Raw genomic sequence first — 15,633 nt, forward strand, 5'->3', positions numbered from 1 at the left:
TCTAGACTTGAGGAAGCCCTGGTAATTTGGTCACTAGTCAATCAACAGTAGGGCTCTGGGTAGACTGGCCTGGTCAAAAGGTTCCTGCCCCACCCTGGTTCCACAGCCACTAGCAGTGTCCAGCACATATTAAACAGTTAATAAATACTATTGAAAGAATGAATGGCAACACTATCAGTAAGACTGAGTTTTAAATGAAGAGGGATTGGGTCAAGTAGTACGGAGTGTGTGCCTTGCACACAGAAGACCACAGAATGATGACTATACATTGACTGTAAAATAAGAGGTTTAGAGTATACATGCATCTTTTATTGAGTGTATTTGGTCCTGTAGTATTATAATTAGATGCTGGAAGTGTTATCATCCAGATGAGAGCAGAAGCATCTTCTGATTTGCTTTGTGTCCCCAAGGTCAGGTGCTCTTCCAGCCGTATGTCAGGTATGCAGTAAGATGAATGAGAAGCTAAGTAGGAATTCCCATCCTTGAGCCACTAAGATACACTTTCTGCCAGCGAGGAGACAAGTTCAAGTTCCTCTCAGCCTCATGTTAAGATTCTGCACTCTGTGGAACCATGGATAACACAGAATAAATCTGTGCATTTAGAGTTCATTGTCGATCTACTCTTTAAGATGCAAAAGTTCAAGCAGAACAGCCTCAAATGGGTCGTTATTTTTTGTGAGACATTTGTCCAGGTCTTTTGGATCGAAGCTCATCTTCATTACCATTTATCTCTTTACAGTCTCTAACGTTTCTATTTTGAGTCGAAAACCATCGCCTCCTAACCTGATGGAAGCCGATCTCAGGTCATTCCAGGGGAGTGTGATTCAGATGTCAAGGGGGCAGCTCAGGTTCACAGCCCTTTTTTTGGTCAATAATGAATTCCCATGGATTCCGTGTGTTTCCTGGTTAGAAGCACACAAGTAAGGGATCTGAATTGTGAATTTAGCAGCACAAACATATCCTCACACTCAAGAACACATTCATCATGTTACCAGGCAGCTGAAGAGTGTTGTAGTTCTTGGCCTCTTATATTACAAACAGGTGGCATTCCAAGGTGATGGTGTTCCTTCCATTTTTGTTGTGTTTAATATCAAGAACCATATGAAGCAGTTTGAATCCGCCATCTGCATACCCAAGATAAAATGAGAACAAAGTCATAGACCTGACTTTGGCAGGCGGGTCAGTTCCCAAGGAAATACCACCAAAGACAGTGGAACAGGGTGGAGCTGCTGTTATTTGAAATACTGTCCCATCAGGGGGCCTCCCTGTGCTGTCCTATAGCAACAAGATTTGAAAGGAAGAAACCAGGGGAGATCAGGAAATAACAGAACAACATAGCTAGAATACATTTACCACGTTGTAAGTCACTTCCTTATCTTCAAAGGCAGGGAAGGGGTCTGAGGGAAGGGGTACAAGAAATGCACCAGTGGCATCAAGGACAGAAAGGAGGAGAGTTAATTTTTTGTTGCCATGGTAATGAATTTCCAGCAAAGTCATCTCACTTACACATGGAGCCTGACACACCATCCTCTTCTTAGGGATCTGCAGTGACCCTTGAAAGTTGTCCTGTGAATCACACAAGCAAATTAAAACACCCCAATCAAAATATGGCCATGCAAGAAAGGGAACTTCCAGATCCATGTACAAGTGGGCCTGTGTAGTAAACGGAATACAAACTTGCAGAATCGGTAATCATCCAAATTAAGGGAAGAAGTCAAAAGCAAGGTCTGTTTGTTATTTTGGGTTTGGGAGGTGGGATTCAAAGATGACAGAGGAGTATCTGCTACTATTTGGCCTAGGCCTAGATTTTCAACCACACTCCATCCTAAGTGCCACAGCAAAATTCCCATTATTGTGATGACAAAGTTAACGCACTAGCACCTTCCAAGAGAGCCTTCTGGGTATAGGGAGAGAGAGATTGATATCACCGGCCTCACAACTCAGACTTTCCCAGTAATTGCTGGCTCCCACCAAAGTTGGAAGTGAAAGCTCAACTACCCTTCTGGATCATCAAACTATCTGACTTTCTCTCATTTCCATCTACGTATCCAACAGTCTGACATGCTGGGCCTTGCCCACTAGACTAGATGCTGGTTATCTGATGATGCATAAACACAGCATAGTTCCTGACCACTCACAGCTCGTACCCTGGTGCATTCTAAGGATGCAAACTAGTGATCATTACCACATTCACAATGATAGAGCTATACACAGGGTGCCATGAGAGACCAGGGGAAGGACAAATGAGGGAACCCCAGTTGGAATCCCGGGGAGGGGTTGGTTGAGCTGGATTGTGAAGGTGCAGAAGACCAGAAGAAAAGACAATCAAAGTTTTCCTATGTGAGGTCTAAACCTCTCTGAAGACATTTACTGGAAATTGGCCAAATTGATTTTTATGCTGCAGACAGAAGTAAACATGTTTTCAGAAAGTAGAGAATAAAAGCCAGGGCCATTTACCCAGCAAACACTGAGTTAGCATCTGCCATTGGAGGGGGTGTTGGGTATGATGGGAGGAGGAGGAGTAATCAAACTGTAAGAGAATAGAATATGATATAATAACATATAATAACGAGGCCCTGGCCTCGAGGATCTGACACTGGTTGAGGAGGCAAGGCATTATGATATAAAGCATTGAGTAACTACACAATGTAGTCCATGTTACATGCTAAATAATCAGCATAGATCATAAATTCATTGGAATAAAGAGAAAGAAGCTGGTGGAATGAGGTAATATCTCCCAAAGAGGTCAGGGTTTGGACAGAAGGGAGAGAAATTATTGTAGGTAAGGAAAGCACAGATCAGATCATGTCACCCTCTCTCTCTACAATCATCAATGACTCCCAAGCACAGTTACAGGCTCACTCTTTGTGATTCCATGGACCAGGACATCCCTATTCTTATACTCCTGAAAACTCAGATGGCTTCTTCAAATCTCTATATCCCAAGCACTCAGCATCGTGCCTGCCACTGGTAGGGGGCTCAGTATATCCATCCCAGAAACATATGGAACCACTCAGAGACATTTGATTCCCAAGTTAACTATGGACCATATAAGAGCAAGAAGGATTGTGAACACACAGTTGGAAGGGTTATTGAGGGTCCTACCAATACAGCGCAAAATGCACCCTGTGATGATGAATTCTGTGCGTCAACTTGGCTAGGCTCTGGTGCCCATCTGTTTGATCAAGATGTTTCTGTGAAGGCATTACATGGATGTGATTAACATTCACAATCAGTAAACTTTGATTAAAGCTGGTTATCCTCCATAATGTGGATGGGACTCCTCCAGTCAGTTGAAGGCCTTCAGAGAAAATACTGAAGTTTCCAGAAGAAGCAACTCAGTTGCAAGACTGCACCTTAGAAATGCAGCCTGAGTTTCTAGCATGCTGACCTGCCCTGCAGATTTCCAACTTGTCAGCCCACACCCACCCGCAGTCACACAAGGGAGAGAGAGGGAGAGAGACGTTGCCTTCCCGCAGCAGGAAGAACATGGACAAGCCTAAGGATGGACCTGGCAGAGATGTGGGAAGGCTAGTGGAGGTGAGGCTTGAGGAGTGTCAGCTCTGTTTCAGGGTGGCAACAGTTTGTAAAGTTTAAGCAATCAAACTGTCAAAGCATGCACGTGCACCTGCGTGCATACACACATGTGTGCACACACACACACAACATAAATGTATGTAAAACCTGGTACAATCTGAATAAGCCCTGTTCATCGGACCAATGTCAGTGTCTTGGTTTTGATACTGTACTATATTATACGTAAGATGTTACAATGGGGGAAAGCAGAGTGAAGGTTAAGTGAAATCTCTCTGTATCTTTCTAAACTTTCTATGAGAATGTAATTATTCAAAATATAAGGTAAAAAAAAAAAAAACCTTCGAGCAGACTCATGATATATGAAAAATAGTAGCATGAGAGTTGGTCCCTCCTGTAACCCTCAAACCACCCAGCAAACAGGCAGCATGTTCCTGTCAGGTGACACCCATAGACTCCAGGACAGCAACCCACGCCGGAGAACACACCAGCAGGGAACCCAGCAGAGGGTACCACCTCCCCCGACCCATCATGCTTATGTCCCCACCACCTTCCAGTGAGGAATTGCATATCCAGAGCCTGTGTGGTTGGGTTCTGAGTTCTATTCCCCGGTTCCAGTTGAGGCCCAGAACTGGCTAGAAACTACCAAGGCAAGCTTGTCCTTTCCTGGACAACTGCCCAGCTCCAGTCCAGACTAGGAGAGCACAGCCCACCAACAGAGCTTAAGGCACAAAAATTGTTCTGGAGCTGAGATTTGTTAAGACCCTGCCCACACTTAGCCCACCTGTTTATCTAAATCTCTTCTACCTTATGAATGAGGAGGAAAGTAGCCCCAAGATGCATTGGACTGTCACTGCCCTTAATATGCAAGGCAGATACACACCCGGATCCTCTTCCTCACCCCTAACACGATTTGCTCTCAGCTGTTCAGAGGAGCCTGCCTTCCACACACAAGTGTCCCAGAGGCAAGGAACAGTGGGGGCAGTTTGAGAACATGCTGGGCTCACTCACTGCAACCACCATCCTCCCTTGGTCAGAAGCCATGGATGTTGACAGAACTGACAGAAGGGGGGCATCACACAGAGGCTAGGGAAAGAGGACTCAGGATGAAAAGATTGTATATGGCACGATGAAGCTTTAGCCTCTTTTCTCAGCTCATTTGCTGTTCTACAATGAAGTGTCTAGAGGAAACATTTATCTCTGCCCTCCCAGCCCGGGAACACCAGCTCTCATTAACTTTCCAATTTCATTCCTTCAGAAGATCCAAGTTCAGATAATCCAATTCATATGTATTAAAAATTACTTGAGGCAAGTGTCCAAGGGAGTACCCCCTCTCACTCTCCCCCCCGGCAGTTCTCATATTACATAAGAAGGACTACTTAAAAAATGCAACCCACCATCTTTTATTTTGGTACATGAGTCTGAGGCACTTGTCTGGTGATTGAGAAGGCAGTTCTTAAAAGCAGTGGTTCTCCACCAGAGGCAGGTTTTGTCCTCCAGGGGGCATTTGGCAATGTCTGGAGACATCTTTGGTTATCACAACTGGATTGGGGGCATTGGGGAGCCTGCTGGGCCGAAAATGCTGCTAACATCCTACAACCCCCACAAAAAAAGGATTATCTGATCCAAAATGTCAATAGTGCCAAGGTTGAGAAAACCTGCCTTAGAGTTCTCTACAAGTTTACTACGTATATAACCTTTATCATTCATTCAGCAAACAAGCACTTGGAACTTAGCATAATATTCAGACAGTGTGCTAAGCCCTGAGTCTGGGAGCCTGCCTTACAGCATCTAGTAGAGGAATGGCAAAGGTATAAGGAAAATACAAGGCAATATGGAGCCTGAGTGAAAATACATATTAACACAGGGAAGGACATGCATCCTGGGGGACAGGAAGAACTGATGTCACTTCCCCCAAGACAACTGCAAACTGCATATTCAGTCTCAGATATAAAATTAGATCTCAAATATAGAACAAATATAACATATAACTGCTGGGAAAGATCATCAAGCCCCTAAGCACTTTTGAAGCAAACTGCCTTAATGTTTTTATATACATACACATCCTCAGAGAGAAGAAACCTACTGCTTTCTCTGTGACTTTGTTCCCTATTAAGATTATTTTCCTAACAGTGTTTTTCCAGTACCAAGATGTTTTACTTCCTTCTCCTGCCCTTAGTTTATTCTTCTATCTATACTTGTAAAATATCGATAAACATACAGTGCAATTCTGTAACTGCTAATCAGCTAAGGGATATGTATGTAGCTCTAGTATCTTTCCTTTGACAGCAGTTTGAATTGATTCACAGTTCTGTGGATGCACTTTCCTGAATGTCTGTCAGTTGGCCTCTCTTTTTCAATACTGAGTGCCAAATATGTAGCAGGGACAATTGTCTCCATACCTCCTGCTCCCATTTCCCAAGCTGAGAGAAGGCTGGGACAGCACAAAGGTGCTTGTGAAGAAGGAAAATGAGCATAAGAGAAAATGGCCTTTCCCCAGGAAAATGAATGGCCAGATCCAAGAGGGTTTGATCAAACAAAACTGCACCTTAGATTAGATTTGAAAGGCAAAATAGCCTAGTGATCATTTCCATGGCAGATACCACAGACAATTACATATCTTCCAGGTCAGCAATGTGGATGATAAAACTGTCTGGAACACCATCATTGACAAATGTGAGCTCATAGCTAAGCTGAAATTAAAACCAGTTATGAAACAGAATTATCACATGCCATATGCCCATGCACAAAATATTCCAGGCCATCTTACAAATTAAATCATTAACATAGAGCTTTGAGGCTCTACTTGGTGAATACTTGTGCACAATCCTGGGCTGTCATATTTTGTTTGTTGTTTAAGTCTGGGTTCGACTCTTGACTCTACCACCTTATAGTTCTGGGACCCAGATAAGTTAATATAACCTTTCTGAGTCTATATTTTTCCATCTGTGAAAGGAGGAAAATCATACCTATCTCTCAAGATTGTCATTTGTCCTAAGAGTCTAGGTCCCCTGGGGAAAACACAGACCATGTCAATGGTCAGCAGCGACCACCCTGAGGGTTGGGAGAACAGAGGGCAGAGGTTGGAGTTATCACAACCTGGAGGCTTCAAAGAAGGGCCCTGTGGAGCTGAGGCACAGATTGCTGGGGATGGGGAATGTCTGCAGCAGAAACTGTCCTAACAGAAGCTTAGGAGCCCACGCAGCTGAGCCTCCACTGATTCTGAGAAGGTGCAGAAGAGAGCTGGACACTGGAACCAATTGCTACTACCAAGGTGCCAGGCCATCTCCAGGTGACACTCTCAAGGACCAGCAAGTATGGAAGAAGGAGCAGATTCCTTCCCCTGCTCAGCCTCAGTCTCCCTCTCTCACCTCTGCGGGCGGATGGCAAAGGAGAAATGTGATTACGGAGAGCCCCATCTCTACACAGTGGACCTCGGAAGGCTGGATTTGGAGCTGAGGGACACATGGTCCGTTCATCCACTCGTTACCTACGCGTATGGGGTGCTTTCCATGTGTCTGACTGAGGGGCTCTGCGCTATGCACTGGGGAGTCTGGAGGATTAAACAGAAAGCTCTTATAAAGTGCACAGCTCAGTGACGAGGACAACTCAGTTAAAATCAGTTCTCTCTAAGACCCAGTGGGAAACATAAAGGAAAAGGAAATAGAAACCAAACCAAAACAAACAAAACAAAAACCCAGCTCCTGTCTTTCAGGAGTTTCATGTTTTAGGTTAAGTGTTGTAGGATGAGTCGAAGAGCAGAGTACAAAGTAATACATGTTCATACACTTTGAAAAAATATTTCAGACAAAACTACTTTAAGAATTCAGAGAAGCCAAAAAACATTTGGGGGATGATCAGGGAAACCCTCATAAAAAAAGATGAGAATGACCAAGACCTCACTTAGACCACAGCTGAAAGGGTAAGACCATTACACATTAAAGAAAGCGAGTGAGCAAGTAACCGTGGTGTGAATTTGCTGTGTGATTACCTGACCTCAAAAAATGGAGGATGGATTCATGATGTGGAGTATGGAAGGTGGGGCCAGTAGGACATTTCCTGACTTTATTCTGAGGGATAGATGAGCCTCTGGAGCTTTCTGAATGAGCAGAAGGTATGTGTAAAAGACATTATCTTTGCAGTCCCTATCATATCTAGCACAATACCTTGCATATAATGGACTGTTTGGGAAAAAAATTATTACATTGACTGAGGTGGGATGGGACAAAATTATAAAGGCAAGTCCTAACTTTGAAAATCTTCATATATTTCTCTCTTTTTAATTATGTAATAAATGCTTTATGAAATGTTTCAAATAATCAGTGAGCAATTTTAAGGCCAAAAGTTCAGGAACCACAAGAATTCAAGCAATGATAAAAATGTTAAGTAAGGGTATAACCCACCCATCAAGACCCTGTGCTCATTTCAGATTGAGAGCCTGCCACTGGAACATGGCATGGATCAACATTAACTATGGAGAGACTTGGAAGGATTATTGATGGCATCAGGAGTTTATGCAAAAACAAAGTGCTGGACAATATGTTTTTGAATCAATTTTAGTGATTCATGTAGGAAAAGAAATGATATCATTGGTGTGAATTTTTAATGGAACTTTGCAGAGCATACAATGTACTTACACCTAATCTGTTGTGTTCTTCTTGGCAGATCCATTACAAGATTTTGGCTTTTCTGTTGACCAGTGTTCTAAACATTTAAAGTCAAATCTCAACATTAGATTTGGAATCATTCTGAGTAAGTAAAGAATATTGACATGAAATAAAACATTGCACAATCTCTTCCTGGCCCACACACCGCAATTACTTCCATTAACTACAGTAGCTGGCTAAGTGGCTGGCTAAGCTACTGTCCCCACCACTCTGTGGACAACTCTATTTCCTTCTTCATTTTTACTTCTCTCTCTGGGTAACATCTAGATACAGTGCAACTCCCACTGAATGCTGTGCTCTTGTACTGAAAAGACTTGAAGCATTCATTTGGATGATATCAGCACCCAGAATCCGTAAATCCAACAACAAAAAAAAGATAATACATCAAGCCTAAATATTGATGTCTATGTGAGAGAGAGCTTTTGCTTTGTTATCTCAGCAACAAACAAGTCTACCACCAGCAGTATGGCTTATTATTTAATTTATTTCATTTCCCAAATAGCTGGTGCAAGTTCTTAAACCTTTGACAAAGGGAAAAATATGCAATATCTTCTCCCTCCACCCCAATTAATGAGCTAGGATGCTGATTGTTTATTTTTATTTGGACATGACTTTACACTTAGTCATTATATTGCTATAGCTACTAGAGTATCTCCCTTCTAAAGCAGTTTTATCAAAACCAGAACAGAAGGACTTAATAAACTTAGCGTGTGGAATCATTCCAGAGAAATGGAGGGAACGTTCCTGGCGACCAAGAACTCTCGTGCATCTTCGTATTTCCAGAACCTTGCCCAATATCTGGATTCTATAGCAGCAGCTGAGTAATCAAAGAGGAATAAAAAGAGGAGTAGAGGGAACATAAAAGGAGGAATGGAGAAAAAGGCAGAGCACCCTAAAGCTTCCTGTGTAATATGATACAATATCTATCTAGCAACTGCGGGGGGGTGACCCCACCCAACCGCTCTTAGGAGAGGCACATAATACTGCAAATACTGCAGCTGGAAAGTTGTAGAAGCCGGACCTGCAGCCATCTCCTTGAGGGGCCAGAGCATCTGGGCAGAGAAGCACAACAGTATGCCTACCTTGCTCCAAACAGATCAAGTTCATAAAAGGGCATATTCATACCTAGGTCTCCGGCCATTATCCCCTGTAGCATTGCTTACGTGCTGTTTTACAAAAAAAAAAAGGAACGAAGGAACGAAGGAAGGAAGGAAGGGGGGAGGGAAGAGGGAGGGAAGGAAGGAACAAAGGAACGAAGGAACGAAGGACCGAAGGAAGGAATAAAACTGTTCCCACAGGGCAGGCTTCTAGAAATAAAAGGCCTTTTGGCTCATGCTTCTATAAATGTTGAATGCTTTGATACGAAACTAAACCCACTCTAATAGTAAAGCCGATCTTTTCTTTCCCTTTAGGAGAAGACATCAAAGAGCTGTTTCTTGACATAGCTCTCTTCACTAAAGGATCACCCATTTTGAATTTCTCCTATCCCATCTGTGAAGAGGATCTACCCAAGTTTTCTTTCTGCGGAAGAAGGAAAGGGGGTAAGCTGTTTGTCTTGCTGACTCTTTCTAGGGTCCAGAGAGGGATGAGCAATGGCTTCCAGTTGAGGCTGGAGCCCTGGGGGTTCCACCCCTCACCTTAGGACAAGCTTAACCTTGCTTATCAGCGTGTGTCATATAAAAATAACCATGAAGCTCATTTCACAGGACCTACCTTATATACTGAGTATAAATACTAAGTAAAACATGCATGTGAGACATTTTACAAATAGAAAAATGTTACTGTTCCTGGGGGCACCTTGCAAAAAAAAAAAAAGGGCTGGCATCATAAAGAACCAACAGCTTCCCCAAATCCACTGAGATGCAAAGTATCTCCAGGTTTCTCCTCAGCAATCTCTTTAGTGACAGGGTCTCCTCAATATGGCAATGGACTCTGAGAAAAAGAAAAAAAAATGAAGCTTTCTAAATGTCACTGTTTTATTGTGGTCTTGCCCAGTTGAGTCATTGACTAATGGGGGCATTAGGTAGCTAGACTCAAAGTACACAGCATAAAACCATGACATCATCTGTTCCTTTTGTCAATTCACTAACTGCCTACCCCCGTGCTGTACATACCCCAAGGAACATAAGAACCTCATTCCAGCCAGACCTCACCTCCTTCTGTGTCTTCTCCTCCCCCAGCATCTTCACCAAGGCCCTGAGATACCTTTGTTTATTTACCTAAAACATGGGTCTGATCTGTGACTATCCTTCCGGAAGTCACTCTCCTCCCCCTTCCCAGGGCATTCTTCCCTGTCCCAGGGGCCAAGGGGGAGTGCACCCCTTAACCCCACACACCAGAAACATCCGCTTATTTATTTCCTCATTCAAGGAAGCCAGAGTGTAATTACCCAATTGTGCTTTCTAACCAAAGGATCTAGAAGAAATTGGGGTTCCCTTCGCATAACTAATGGGTGCAGACAGAGAAAGTTTGTGCAGGAAAAGAAAACAGGAAATTTAAGAAAGAGCAGGCTCCCTGAAGCTGAGGCCTCAGCTCAGCCCTCCCTCCTCAACCTCTTCTCCGTTCCCCAAAGTGTGGGTGCATAACCATATTGGCACAATCATTTATTCCCGTTTGTCATCCTCAGTAGATGATGAGCTTCTTCAGGTTGGGGTAGGAGCATCTTGGTCTTTATGCCCAGGACTTCAAATGTGCCTGCTACACAGAGAGTACTCAGTACTGAGCACTCCAGCACGCATGCAGATGGAAAGAGCCCACACCAGTAAGCATTCGTGCCAGGCACTGTTCTAAGAGCTTCACATCCAGTCAGTCATTTACTTTCTACCCCAGCCTTGTGAGTTAGTACTATTAACATTCTAATGCCAAGTCACAGAGCTAGTGAGGGAGTCCTGGCTCAAACCCAGGTGAGCTGGCTCTGGTACCCACAATCTTATTGGCTAAGGAATGGATCAACCAAAGAAGAAACAAGAAACTATGCCTTTTGGCCAGGAGTTTATTTTTTTTTAATTAATTTTTTTTTTTTTGATGTAGTGTTCCATGATTCATTATTTGCATATAACACCCAGTGCTCCATGCAGTACGTGCCCTCCTCAATACCCATCACCAGGCTAAACCATCCCCCCACCCCCTCCCCTCTAGAACCCTCAGTTTGTTTCTCAGAGTCCATCGTCTCTCATGGTTTGTCTCCCCCTCCGATTTCCCCCCTTCATTCTTCCCTTCCTGCTATCTTCTTCTTTTTTTTTTAACATATAATGTATTATTTGTTTCAGAGGTACAGATCTGAGATTCAACAGTCTTGCACAATTCACAGCGCTTACCAGAGCACATACCCTCCCCAATGTCTATCACCCAGTGACACCATCCCTCCCACCCCCCACCACTCCAGCAACCCTCAGTTTGTTTCCTGAGATTAAGGATTCCTCATATCAGTGAGGTCATATGATACATGTCTTTCTCTGATTGACTTACCTCGCTCAGCATAACACCCTCCAGTTCCATCCACGTCATTGCAAATGGCAAGATCTCATTCCTTTTGATGGCTGCATAATATTCCATTGTATATATATATACCACCTCTTCTTTATCCATTCATCTGTCGATGGACATCTTGGCTCTTTGCACAGTTTGGCTATTGCGGACATTGCTGCTACAAACATCGGGGTGCACGTACCCCTTCGGATCCCTACTTTTGTATCTTTGGGGTAAATACCCAGTAGTGCAATTGCTGGATCATATGGTAGCTCTATTTTCAACTTTTTGAGGAACCTCCATACTGTTTTCCAGAGTGGCTGCACCAGCTTGCATCCCACCAACAGTGTAGGAGGGTTCCCCTTTCTCTGCATCCCCGCCAACATCTGTCATTTCCTGACTTGTTAATTTTAGCCATTCTGACTGGCCAGGAGTTTATTTAAAGTCATCGTTTAAGAACTCTTTTTGGCCAGTGATCTGACTTTGTTTCAAATAGGGACATTTTTCTTCCTAGCTAACCTACCATAGACTGGTGAGTCAGTTTTTCTCTCTGAACTTACTAGAAATATTTTTGATTGATTGGATACATTTGTATCGTTCCTTGGCATGGTGAACTCTTCATGAGTTGGTCCCTAGTTAACCTCTTCTATAGCCAGTGTCTACAGTTTTATCACCTGTCTTTTGCTTATCTTTCCAATTTTTACCCAAAATAAGTGTTCTTGAACCAAAATGTGGAAACAAGTACACTTGGAAGTGCTATGAACTTGGTAAGAAAGAATGAATACTATGCCAACCTTCATTTGTACTTCCTTCTATTTCCTGAATCAAGTCTCCCTTGCTCCCTCCTGAATGATGGAAATGGGGTCCCACTTGATTTTCCTGCCTCCTTACTGCTGGCAGGGTAGTCTTCTCAAACACAGATCTGATGGGACTGGAGAAGGAGACTAGACTCAGCCAAATGAATCACTCCCTCTGGATGTTCCTGGAGCATCACATTCCTACTTATCTCAGCTAGAATCACATCCGTGAGTGTGTGTGTGTGTGTGTGTGTGTGTGTTTCCCTCCTTAAACTGTGAACTCCTTGAAGGCAGGAATATTCTTGCTCCCCTCTGTCACTGGAGCACAGAATAAAGATGCAATAAATGTTGTTTTATTGAATTTTTATATGACAGATTGAATGCAATATACCAGCTCACCTTAAAAGTGACTATCTAATGATGCTTATACATGCCACAAAGATAAAAGTGCATCAAATCCTAGCAAACAGTGAATTATCTTGGTCCTCCGAGTTTAATAAAACCTGTTTTTTCCCCTATGAATAGTTTTAATAGAATTAATAAAACAGAAGAGATTTTGTTCCCCCAAACCGAGATGGCCAATTCAGTTCAGCAGCTCAGAAGGGCGGTGCTTTCTTTATCTGAATGCCGGGCAGCCCTATAGCTATTTATTTGCTTTATTGCTGCAGGGCTAAAACCTGCATAGGCAGCCTGAGAAGCCAGCACTTGGGGAATTGCCAGGAAATTTCATATAGTATAAAGCAATCACAAAACTGATATACAAATGATGCATGAACAAATAATTATGTACATTACATAAGCCAGAAAAACTAACATCTTAAATTTAGAGGCTTCTTGGGTTATTACATTTTTCTTTAACCCACCCACAAACCTATTGCAGGAATGATTCTATTGAAAGAAGTGATTAATTTCTAAGACCGGAGAGGGAAAAAGTGGAGAGCTGAAGCCAATTCAAACCCAAGCACAAGCTGCTGTTGACGTATTAAGGAGGAAACAGAGTCCCTCTGGGGTTTGCAGGTCCTTAGCAGAGCAGTGAGAAAGCTTGGTGTCTACTGCAGGTGGCACACGAAGGTGTTTGATATCATTTGTTTGCTATCATTTCCAAGGCATTACTATGCATTCCTCTGCACCTTGCACCCTGCTGGTTGTTCTCCAAGCCAGATAAACTACAAAATGGGTCAGGCTTACTGAGACTGCATGGATAAAATGCTGTATCCTTTCCTTCTGCATCTTTCCCAGCTAGCTCTAAGGCAGGAGCTCATTGGATTGAAAGACCAAGCGATGTTCTTTTGGCATTAGCTATTATGGTGTGATTAGCAGTTTGAGGGCAATAGCCTATATGTCCAGTTATAGGGGATTGATTAAGCAGATCATTGTTCAGCCAACCACAGGTTAGATGTGCTGTGCTCTTAAATGATGTTGCAGGAAATTATTAAATTACTTGAAAATATACTCAAAAATTTTGTGAATGACAAAGAAGCTTGCATAAAAGAGTACTCACTATTAGATACTGTTTTTAGTAAAATGTGCTAAGTGCATGCACCATCGAGCTCTGAAATAGTATACACTTAGGTGCTAATCGTGGTTATCTCTAAGTGGTGGAACTACAGATGTTTGTTCTCATCTTTTTGGAAATCTCTTTTGGTTTCATAATAAATTTACAAGGTTATTCTTTTCTTTTTTTAACTTATTTTTTATTATGTTATATCATCACCATACAGTACTTCATTAGTTTTTGATGTAGTGTTCCATGATTCATTGTTTGTGTGTAACACCCAGTGCTCATTGCAATACGTGCCCTTCTTAACATTCATCATCAGGCTAACCTACCCCCCCACCCCCCTCCACTCAAAGAATAGATAGGATGAATTCTCTTATTCCTCGTCCTCTTTTCAAAAAGAATCATCACCTACTTAATATTCAATGATATTTGGAGTTAGAAAGTTCTGAGTCAACCTGTGGCATAGAATGCCAAGAGATCTTTCAATATCCATTCCAGATTTTTTTCTGGGATACTCACATTCCCCTTTACCCAGCTGTGGGTTCATTGAGAAGGAACCAAAGCAGGTCACTGTTTTACTTTGTTCTCTGTTAATGTTCCCTTCCTGCCTTTCTTGCCTTTGGTGGTATTGGGTCATGTAGACTCATTTGCTTTACTTGATCTTGATGCTCTCAAATTGACATCAGTTTTTAAGACTACACTGGGATTTAATTGAATGTCCTAATGACCACACCTGATGACTACCCCTAAGGAGAGAACAGTAATGTCAGTAGAAGCTCCATAGCTTTGGGCAGGTCCACAATGGCCAACCGTGCCCTTACTCCAGTGGATCTCAATCTTGGTTGTACATTAGTTAGACCCACACTGTTCTTTGCGGTGGCCACATGTGGCTACCCAGGCACAGAAATGTAGCCACTCTAAATTGAGATGGGCTATAAATGTAAAGTTCTGGCTTGACTTCGAAGACTCAATAGGAAAACAAAAGATGTGAAAGATCTCAATCATTGTTCTATTGGTTACATGTTGAAATTATAATATTTGAGACTTACTATGTTAAATTAAATATATAAGTACTACACCTTTTATTATTTATCAACAATAAAACATTATTGTTGACATATTATTAAAATTAATTTCACCTTCTTAAACATGGCTGCTAAAAGAATGTAAAATTATACATGTGGCTGTCATATTTTTATTGGGTTGTGCTCCATTGAAATTTCCCTTTACACTTTTGAAGATCCCAACACCCCACACCCCAGACCAGTTAAATCAGCATCTTGAGAGATACGACCCAAACCAGGTGATTCCAATGCTCTGCCAAGTTTGAGGAGTCCTAACTTAGCCCATTAGGTAGGGATGGTTCAATAACAACTAGTATTATTACAGCATTTAATATGTGCCAGGAACCTTCGCAGGTATGTTATGTATATTAATTAATTTATTGCTTGCACCAACCTTCTGAAGGATAGAAACTATTGTTAGTATCCTCGCATCAACAGATGAAGAAACTGAGTTCCAAAGGGGTTAAGAAACTTACCCAAGGTCACAAAGCCAGCAAGTGGTAGAACTGAGTTTCTCTCTAGGAAGCTGAGCTCCAGGAACTTGCTCTAAACCTATCTGTTACATATTCTCTTTGAACATCAAGAAGATCCTGCTGGAGAAG

At 42.4% G+C, this 15,633-nt stretch overlaps 1 protein-coding gene across 1 annotated transcript in view; it reads left to right on the top strand.

Moving 5' to 3' along the window:
* The window catches only part of LY86 (lymphocyte antigen 86), a 57,213-nt gene that overhangs the window by 22,865 nt on the left and 18,715 nt on the right, over nucleotides 1–15,633 (top strand). The window contains exons 2-3 of the mRNA XM_021697082.1: nucleotides 8,200–8,286; nucleotides 9,614–9,742. Coding sequence (XP_021552757.1) covers nucleotides 8,200–8,286; nucleotides 9,614–9,742 — 216 coding nt within the window. The remainder of the gene's footprint in view (nucleotides 1–8,199; nucleotides 8,287–9,613; nucleotides 9,743–15,633) is intronic.

The sequence above is a fragment of the Neomonachus schauinslandi genome, chromosome 8 (genome assembly GCF_002201575.2).
Source record: "Neomonachus schauinslandi chromosome 8, ASM220157v2, whole genome shotgun sequence".
Lineage (NCBI taxonomy): Eukaryota > Metazoa > Chordata > Mammalia > Carnivora > Phocidae > Neomonachus > Neomonachus schauinslandi.